Raw genomic sequence first — 10,262 nt, 5'->3', positions numbered from 1 at the left:
AGACAAGGAGCAGAGATCTCTAGTATAACTGCTGTATATCTATACAGACTAACCTGTACTAGAGACAAGGAGCAGAGATCTCTAGTATAATTACTGTATATCTATACAGACTAACCTGTACTAGAGACAAGGAGCAGAGATCGCTAGTATAACTGCTGTATATCTATACAGACTAACCTGTACTAGAGACAAGGAGCAGAGATCTCTAGTATAACTGCTGTATATCTATACAGACTAACCTGTACTAGAGACAAGGAGCAGAGATCTCTAGTATAATTACTGTATATCTATACAGACTAACCTGTACTAGAGACAAGGAGCAGAGATCTCTAGTATAACTGCTGTATATTTATACAGACTAACCTGTACTAGAGACAAGGAGCAGAGATCTCTAGTATAACTGCTGTATATCTATACAGACTAACCTGTACTAGAGACAAGGAGCAGAGATCTGTAGTATAACTGCTGTATATCTATACTCTCCTTCCCCCTCTATCTACGGCCCCCCGGAGTGGGACTATCCATTTCATTTATTATTACCCGGACTCTATGTGACAGTTGTAGTTTGTGAATATGTGTTTGTGTTGAAGTGTGTGTAACATGCATCTCATACGGGGTGTGTGAGTGTGTGTCAGTTGTTCTGTATGTTCTCACTCCAACAAAGCTACACCCCCCCCCCCCCCCCCCCCCAACACACACACTATACACAGTCCAAAAGGCATTAGCAGACATTGTGCAACAGTAGCTCCTAGCCCCTGTACCCCCTGATTAGTAACAGTAGCTCCTAGCCCCTGTACCCCCTGATTAGTAACAGTAGCTCCTAGCCCCTGTACCTCCTGATTAGTAACAGTAGCTCCTAGCCCCTGTACCTCCTGATTAGTAACAGTAGCTCCTAGCCCCTGTACCTCCTGATTAGTAACAGTAGCTCCTAGTCCCTGTACCTCCTGATTAGTAACACTAGCTCCTAGTCCCTGTACCCCCTGATTAGTAACAGTAGTTCCTAGTCCCTGTACCTCCTGATTAGTATGTTAACCAGGCAGGCTGAAGGTAAACAGTCAGTCTTCCTGGAGAGAATCAGGGGGACAAAGCCCAAACTCTTAACAGCAAGCACATCCCCTCTGGAGAAGGGACCCCCAACTCCCTCTGTACTGGAGAGGGGACACCCAAATCCCTCTGTACTGGAGAGGGGACACCCAAATCCCTCTGTACTGGAGAGGGGACACCCAAATCCCTCTGTACTGAAGAGGGGACCCCCAACTCCCTCTGTACTGGAGAGGGGACACCCAAATACAACTATCCCCCTGAAGGCCAGACCAGATTCCCTCTCACATCCTCACTACACCCGTGCCAGTGAACCCCGAACTCCTACTGTCAGACAACCCCCACCCCTCCCCTCTGATCCCCATTCCCACCAGACTACCAGCTCAAACATCTCATAGCAATGTTCCCTCCCTGACTGGCTGACTGACTGACTGACTAGCTGGCTGACTGACTGGCTGGCTGACTGACTAGCTGGCTGACTGACTAGCTGGCTGACTGACTAGCTGGCTGACTGACTGGCTGGCTGACTGACTAGCTGGCTGACTGACTAGCTGGCTGACTGACTGGCTGGCTGACTGACTGGCTGGGGGAAGGGAGGTAGAGGTTTAAGAGTTGTGTTTTGGGATTCAGGTCAGCATTGTTGGACATTCTCTGACTGCAGCTTGAACACTAGTAGACCAGTGGTCGATCGTACTTACTGCATAAAACACACGTCACTCTAATGGTCTGTGACACGACTCCTCCGGTCCCCGTCTCCCTCTCCTCCTGTCTCCCTCTCCCCGTCTCCCTCTCCTCGTCTCCTTCTCCTCCTGTCTCCCTCTCCCCGTCTCCCTCTCCTCCTGTCTCCCTCTCCCCGTCTCCCCGTCTCCCTCTTCTCCTGTCTCCCTCTCCCCGTCTCCCTCTCCCCGTCTCCCTCTCCTCCTGTCTCCCTCTCCCCGTCTCCTCCTGTCTCCCTCTCCCCGTCTCCCTCTCCCCCTCCCTGTCTCCCTCTCCCCCTCTGGTACTATAGAGACGGTACTCAAGACAACTTTACTGGAAAGCAGTTATTTATGGATGAGAAAATAATGGAATAACAATGTTTTTTTGTGACCAAAACCAGTATGTCTTTTTAAATGGACAGATATCGAAATGTTGTAATTGAAAATGATTTGTAAATAGTAATATATTAGTTATAGTCTAGTGTTTTTTTTCCACATTACTCTGAGGAGTTGTTCATTACAGAGCATGTCTCAGCTCACTGTCCATCCTGTCTACATAAGGGCAAAGGGAAGGCTTATAGCAACTGTATGAAGGGTTATAGAGGTTGTGTGAAGGGTTATAGCACTACTGTAATATTCTGTCAAATAAATCTACCGTATAAAAACATTGCTCAAATGAACAAGATGTGGTGTTGTGTGTGTGTCTGTGAGCATTGGGAGGAGGGGCTAAAGGATCATATCACTCTTCGCTGCACTCACATAGCTTCTACTTCTCCTCAAATAACCTCTGTCAAGGTCTCACTCACATAGCTTCTTCTCCTCCTCAAATAACCTCTGTCAAGGTCTCACTCACATAGCTTCTTCTCCTCCTCAAATAACCTCTGTCAAGGTCTCACTCACATAGCTTCTACTCCTCCTCAAATAACCTCTGTCAAGGTCTCACTCACATAGCTTCTTCTCCTCCTCAAATAACCTCTGTCAAGGTCTCACTCACATAGCTTCTTCTCCTCCTCAAATAACCTCTGTCAAGGTCTCACTCACATAGCTTCTACTTCTCCTCAAATAACCTCTGTCAAGGTCTCACTCACATAGCTTCTTCTCCTCCTCAAATAACCTCTGTCAAGGTCTCACTCACATAGCTTCTTCTCCTCCTCAAATAACCTCTGTCAAGGTCTCACTCACATAGCTTCTCCTCCTCAAATAACCTCTGTCAAGGTCTCACTCACATAGCTTCTTCTCCTCCTCATATAACCTCTGTCAAGGTCTCACTCACATAGCTTCTTCTCCTCAAATAACCTCTGTCAAGGTCTCACTCACATAGCTTCTCCTCCTCAAATAACCTCTGTCAAGGTCTCACTCACATAGCTTCTACTCCTCCTCAAATAACCTCTGTCAAGGTCTCACTCACATAGCTTCTTCTCCTCCTCAAATAACCTCTGTCAAGGTCTCACTCACATAGCTTCTTCTCCTCCTCAAATAACCTCTGTCAAGATCTCACACACACACACACAGAAAAGGAAGTCACAGTAGCCAGTCTTCTAGTCTCAGCACCAATAACAGAAAGAAAGTGTACAAATATACTGATCCCCTGTGTCAAAACTGAAGCTCCTGAAGCCAGGGATGGTGAAATCAGCCTTCATTGAGCCCTCATAGTAAACTGGAGGAGACAACAGAACAAGATGTCATCACCATTGACAAGTCAGTATTAATTCACCACAGAGGACTACAGTCAGTTATTTTTAATAGCGTGCTGTATGTTGTATTAAACAATACAAGGCATTTTCTATTTTACTCAGTTCTTCCTTGTCCCCTTGTAGGTATTTCCATTTAACACATACAGTGGGGCAAAAAAGTATTTAGTCAGCCACCAATTGTGCAAGTTCTCCCACTTAAAAAGATGAGAGGCCTGTAATTTTCTTCATATGTACACTTCAACTATGACAGACAAAATGGAAGAAAAAAAATCCAGAAAATCACATTGTAGGATTTTTTATGAATTTATTTGCAAATTATGGTGGAAAATAAGTATTTGGTCACCTACAAACAAGCCAGATTTCTGGCTCTCACAGACCTGTAACTTCTTCTTTAAGAGGCTCCTCTGTCCTCCACTCGTTACCTGTATTAATGGCACCTGTTTGAACTTGTTATCAGTATAAAAGACACCTGTCCACAACCTCAAACAGTCACACTCCAAACTCCACTATGGCCAAGACCAAAGAGCTGTCAAAGGACACCAGAAACAAAATTGTAGACCTGCACCAGGCTGGGAAGACTGAATCTGCAATAGGTAAGCAGCTTGGTTTGAAGAAATCAACTGTGGGAGCAATTATTAGGAAATGGAAGACATACAAGACCACTGATAATCTCCCTCGATCTGAGGCTCCACGCAAGATCTCACCCCGTGGGGTCAAAATGATTACAAGAACGGTGAGCAAAAATCCCAGAACCACACGGGGGGACCTAGTGAATGACCTGCAGAGAGCTGGGACCAAAGTAACAAAGCCTACCATCAGTAACACATTACGCCGCCAGGGACTCAAATCCTGCAGTGCCAGACGTGTCCCCCTGCTTAAGCCAGTACATGTCCAGGCCTGTCTGAAGTTTGCTAGAGAGCATTTGGATGATCCAGAAGAAGATTGGGAGAATGTCATATGGTCAGATGAAACCAAAATATAACTTTTTGGTAAAAACTCAACTCGTCGTGTTTGGAGGCCAAAGAATGCTGAGTTGCATCCAAAGAACACCATACCTACTGTGAAGCATGGGGGTGGAAACATTCTTTTGGGCTGTTTTTCTGCAAAGGGACAAGGACGACTGATCCGTGTAAAGGAAAGAATGAATGGGGCCATGTATCGTGAGATTTTGAGTGAAAACCTCCTTCCATCAGCAAGGGCATTGAAGATGAAATGTGGCTGGGTCTTTCAGCATGACAATGATCCCAAACACACCTCCCGGGCAACGAAGGAGTGGCTTCGGAAGAAGCATTTCAAGGTCCTGGAGTGGCCTAGCCAGTCTCCAGATCTCAACCCCATAGAAAATCTTTGGAGGGAGTTGAAAGTCCGTGTTGCCCAGCAACAGCCCCAAAACACCACTGCTCTAGAGGAGATCTGCATGGAGGAATGGGCCAAAATACCAGCAACAGTGTGTGAAAACCTTGTGAAGACTTACAGAAAATGTTTGACCTCTGTCATTGCCAACAAATGGTATATAACACAGTATTGAGATAAACTTTTGATATTGACCAAATACTTATTTTCCACCATGATTTGCAAGTAAATTCATAAAAAATCCTACAATGTGATTTTCTGGATTTTTTTCCCTCATTTTGTCTGTTTTAGTTGAAGTGTACCTATGATGGAAATTACAGGCCTCTCTCATCTTTTTAAGTGGGAGAACTTGCACAATTGATGGCTGACTCAATACTTTTTTTGCCCCACTCTAAATGTAGTCAGTTACGGTGCCAAGAGAAACAAACAGTGTTGATGGATTAAATATTAGCTTTTTATTTGCTGAAAAAACAACGATAACAAGAGATCAATGGTTACATTGTTACAACCAGAGAAAGACCAGACTGGAGCTCGAAACAGACAATCTTTACAGGAAATAACCTACAGAGAATAACAGGAGAACAGTGTTAAGGCAAGGTGGAGTTGGCAGGGCTGTGTAGAGCTTGACTAGGGAGGAGTGGACGAATCAACACTCTCATAAGGAAAGAATCTAACTTGGCATCAAAGTCACTGGGGGTATAGAAGGAACTGGGGGCCATTGGAGAAGAGAAAGAGAGAAGGCACTGGGGGTCATAGGAGAAGAGAAAGGGAGAAGGCACTGGGGGCCATTGGAGAAGGCACTGGGGGTCATAGGAGAAGAGAAAGGGAGAAGGCACTGGGGGTCATAGGAGAAGAGAAAGAGAGAAGGCACTGGGGGCCATTGGAGAAGAGAAAGAGAGAAGGCACTGGGGTCATAGGAGAAGAGAAAGGGAGAAGGCACTGGGGGTCATAGGAGAAGAGAAAGAGAGAAGGCACTGGGGGTCATAGGAGAAGAGAAAGGGAGAAGGCACTGGGGGTCATAGGAGAAGAGAAAGGGAGAAGGCACTGGGGGTCATAGGAGAAGAGAAAGGGAGAAGGCACTGGGGGCCATTGGAGAAGAGAAAGAGAGAAGGCACTGGGGGTCATAGGAGAAGAGAAAGGGAGAAGGCACTGGGGGTCATAGGAGAAGAGAAAGGGAGAAGGCACTGGGGGCCATTGGAGAAGAGAAAGGGAGAAGGCACTGGGGGTCATAGGAGAAGAGAAAGGGAGAAGGCACTGGGGGCCATTGGAGAAGAGAAAGGGAGAAGGAATGGGAGAGGGGGGGTTTAGGAGAAGGGATGAGAGAGGGGGGTATAGGAGAAGGGATGGGAGAGGGGGGGTTTAGGTGAAGGGATGGGAGAGGGGGGGTATAGGAGAAGGGATGGGAGAGGGGGGGTTTAGGAGACGGGATGGGAGAGGGGGGTTATAGGAGACGGGAGCGGAGAGGGGGGGTATAGGAGGGGCCACTATGCTATAGGGCTAAAGGTGATAACAGATTAACAAGACATTCACTCACATTTCTCCTGTTTCCTCTCATTGTGCAACACAGTCATTTATTTTTTTTACAACAGTCAAATAACATCAACATATACATTTATATAAAACAAATTCATGAATGTTAATGTATAATGTTAAAAACAGTCCTTTATATCACTTGGTGTCTCTTCAGTTTCTTACCTGTGGTCCTACTGAGGTTGCCAGGACAACAGCACCACCATGTGGTGAAAAGAACAACCAGCAGCGTGTGATGTGTGGCAGTGTTTCTCAGTAAGGATCCTGGGGACCCACTGTGTTTAGGCTGGCTCAGCATCAATTAAACACTAATTAGTACATGGACAACTGCATGATGGGTCTGCAGTTTGTGCTACTGAAAGGGGCCTTGGAGCCCAGCACGACTCAACAAAAGATTCAGTCAAACAGTGCTGGTGTGGTTCGCTACATTCCCTTTATCTCAAAAACATAAAACACAAAAAAAACACTGAACCAATGAACAAATAGTCATTAATAATCATATTCATGAGCGGAATAAAAACAATAATAAACTCAGTTCTACCAAGCTGTTTTTCTAGCTGAGGCAAGCCCGAAGAAGTCGCAGCCTGATGATGTCACTGAATGTCTACTACATCCCAGGAGCAGAATGGTTTCTCAGGACGAGGGAAGGGGGCGTGGTGAGAGGAAAGGGGCGGGGTAAGAGGGAAGGGGGCGGGGTAAGAGGGAAGGGGGCGGGGTAAGAGGGAAGGGGACGGGGTGAGAGGGAAGGGGTCTGTTATGCAGGTGGCAGGGTAGAGGTCCATGTTTTGATTCTTAACAAAGGACTGAAATGTTTCTACTGTTTAAATAAGGCTGGCTAACACAACAGCCACAGTTACATTAACATAAAGACACTTAGACAGTACAATACATCTAAAAAGGGACGTTCGAAAAATCTGTTGGTCAACAGAAAGTATAATGGAGTGCAATTTCTCTCAGAAGGCACAGTCTGGCATGGATTAGCACGTCTCAGCTCAGCATGGACCGGTTCAGCTCACTTCTGCTGCTTCTGCTGTCTCAGGCTCTCCAGTAGAATCCTCTTGTGGGCGGGGTCTAGAATGCCTGCTTCCTCTAGGTCCTCCTCTGTGATGTCACTGAGGAGGAACATGATTGGATGAGATTCATGAAGTGACATGTTACATGATTGACTGTGTGTGTGTGTTTCTCAAAAAGCATACTACCGTACTCCGAGCACGCAAATTGCAGCACGGGAGGGTCGGAGTATGTGTCCAAATCAAAGTATCTGAAACGGAGCACGGAGGACACTTCTCAAATGTGATCTCTGTTTGTAAATATTTTGATGCAAGCTTCAACGGAAAGTATTCAAAGAAATATGGAGCAACCACGTAAGACATTATGCAAATTTTCGTGAAATCAATGGCGTCCATTATTTGAGCTGAAGCGAGAGAAAATACACTCTGACTTCGGAATCAAATGTTGCCTAGTCACATCTCATAAGCTTCACTACAATATTGTAATCTTGATACCTTAATAAATACATGCTATGTTAATTTTGGTATGGTTACCTGCTTACAATACCCACTGTAGTGTGCGTAGGTTGTAAGCCCATAGTAAGTCAATAGAGCTAACTGGCTAGCTACTACTGTTAGTTAGCCAGATAGTCACAAATAATTGTTAGCTTGCTACCCATAAAGAACTGACATCTATCTACCTTGGATAATGTTCGTGTTAGGTCATTTTTGCCTGTTATACTATCTGGTTAGCGATATTAATACGATTCACATTTGGCTAGCTGATAGTTATGAAGTAAAACGTTTGCTTTGTGTATATATTGTTTCATCTCTATTGTCCTGAAGGAAGGTTCAGTGAATGGGTAAGTCCAGAGTAAGTCAATAGGGCTGACTGGCTAGCTAGCTAGCCATGAAGACTTGCTAAGTAGCTACCAATAAATAATTGACATCTACGGTACCTTGCATAACATTTGTTGTTCCTATGTTGTTGCATTACAACCTGTAATTTAAATTGATTTGTATTTCCATTTCATGTCATGGACATACACAAAATAGTCCAAATTGGTGAAGTGAAAAAAATAACTTGTTAAAATAATCCCCGACCCCCCAAAAAAATGGATAAGTGGTGTGTGTATATGTATTCACCCATTGGCTATGAAGCCCCTAAATAAGATCTGGTGCAACCAATTACCTTCAGAGTCACATAATTAGTTAAATAAAGTCCACCTGTGTGCAATCTAAGTGTCACATGATCTCAGTATATATACACACCTGTTCTGAAAGGCCCCAGAGTCTACAACACCACTAAGCAAGCGGCACCATGAAGACCAAGGAGCTCTCCAAAACAGGTCAGGGATAAAGTTGTGGAGAAGTACAGATCAGGGTTGGGTTATAAAAAAATATCAGAAACTTTGAACATCCCACGGAGCACCATTAAATCCATTATTAAAAAATGGAAGGAATATGGCACCACAACAAACCTGCCAAGAGAGGGCCGCCCACCAAAACTCACAGACCAGGCAAGGAGGGCATTAATCAGAGAGGCAACAAAGAGACCAAAGATAACCCTGAAGGAGCTGCAAAGCTCCACAGCAGAGATTGGAGTATCTGTCCATAGGACCACTTTAAGCCGTACACTCCATAGAGCTGGGCTTCACAGAAGAGTGACCAGAAGAAAGCCATTGCTTAAAGAAAAAAATAAGAAAACACGTTTGGTGTTCACCAAAAGGCTTGTGGGAAACTCCCCAATCATATGGAAGAAGGTACTCTGGTCAGATGAGACTAAAATGGACCTTTTTGGCAATCAAGGAAAACACTACGTCTGGCACAATCCCAACACCTCTCATCACCCCGAGAACACCATCCCCACAGTGAAGCATGGTGGTGGCAGCATCATGCTGTGGGAATGTTTTTCATCGTCAGGGACTGGGAAACTGGCCAGAATTGAAGGAATGATGGATGGCGCTAAATACAGGGAAATTCTTGAGGGAAACCTGTTTCAGTCTTCCAGAGATTTGGGACTGGGACGGAGGTTCACCTTCCAGCAGGACAATGCCCCTAAGCATACTGCTAAAGCAACACACGAGTGGTTGGAATGGCCTAGTCCATACACGCTCAAATTCTGTTTTTTTTTGTGTCTTATTTCTTGCTTGTTTCACAATAAAAAAATATTTTGCATATTCAAAGTGTTAGGCATGTTGTGTAAATCAAATTATACAAAAAAATCTATTTTAATTCCAGGTTGCGTGGCAACAAAATAGGAAAAATGCCAAGGGGGGTGAATACTTTCCCAAGCTACTGTATATCTATCTGATAATTATGAAGTAAAACGGTTGCTTTGTGTACATATTGTTTGGCCCATTGTCGTCATTGTCCTGGCTGGAAGAAGATTCAGTGAATGGGGAGGTGCCGTGTGAGGTAACACAGTAAGGGTGGTGTGAGTGCTTGCTGCCGTGTGAGGTAACACAGTAAGGGTGGTGTGAGTGCTTGCTGCCGTGTGAGGTAACACAGTAAGGGTGGTGTGAGTGCTTGCTGCCGTGTGAGGTAACACAGTAAGGGTGGTGTGAGTGCTTGCTGCCGTGTGAGGTAACACAGTAAGGGTGGTGTGAGTGCTTGCTGCCGTGTGAGGTAACACAGTAAGGGTGGTGTGAGTGCTTGCTACCATGTGAGGTAACACAGTAAGGGTGGTGTGAGTGCTTGCTGCCGTGTGAGGTAACACAGTAAGTGTGAGTGCTTTTCAAATGTAACGTTTCATGTGTTCTCCACACTCTTGTCCTCACAAGAATGGACTCAAGAGAACCTCCTTGGAGAATGCACTTGAAGCATGAGAGAGTGTGGAGCACGGTAGTATGCATATTGAGAAACACCCTGTGTGTCTGTGTACCTGAGGAACTCCAGGTCGTCCCAGCCGTTGTGTAGCAGACCTTCCTCATAGCGGTCCAGCCCTAATCTCTGTA

The 10,262-nt window shown here is 45.2% G+C and overlaps 1 protein-coding gene across 2 annotated transcripts in view; it reads right to left on the bottom strand.

The window, feature by feature from the left end:
* Positions 1-5,218: 5,218 nt before the first annotated feature.
* The window catches only part of LOC139382388 (phosphatidylinositol 3,4,5-trisphosphate 5-phosphatase 2A-like), a 70,115-nt gene continuing 65,071 nt past the window's right edge, over positions 5,219-10,262 (bottom strand). For both annotated transcript variants that reach the window (XM_071126396.1, XM_071126397.1), the window contains exons 26-27: positions 10,190-10,262; positions 5,219-7,428 (exon numbers count right to left, since the gene is read on the bottom strand). The exon at positions 10,190-10,262 is cut by the window's right edge and continues 61 nt beyond it. In XM_071126396.1, coding sequence (XP_070982497.1) covers positions 7,329-7,428; positions 10,190-10,262 — 173 coding nt within the window. In that variant the 3' untranslated portion in view covers positions 5,219-7,328. The remainder of the gene's footprint in view (positions 7,429-10,189) is intronic.

The sequence above is a fragment of the Oncorhynchus clarkii genome, chromosome 24 (assembly GCF_045791955.1).
Source record: "Oncorhynchus clarkii lewisi isolate Uvic-CL-2024 chromosome 24, UVic_Ocla_1.0, whole genome shotgun sequence".
In the NCBI taxonomy this organism is placed as follows: Eukaryota; Metazoa; Chordata; class Actinopteri; order Salmoniformes; family Salmonidae; genus Oncorhynchus; species Oncorhynchus clarkii.
The sequence above is the reverse complement of the archived record's forward strand: the minus strand, read 5'-3'. Positions and strand labels throughout refer to the sequence as shown.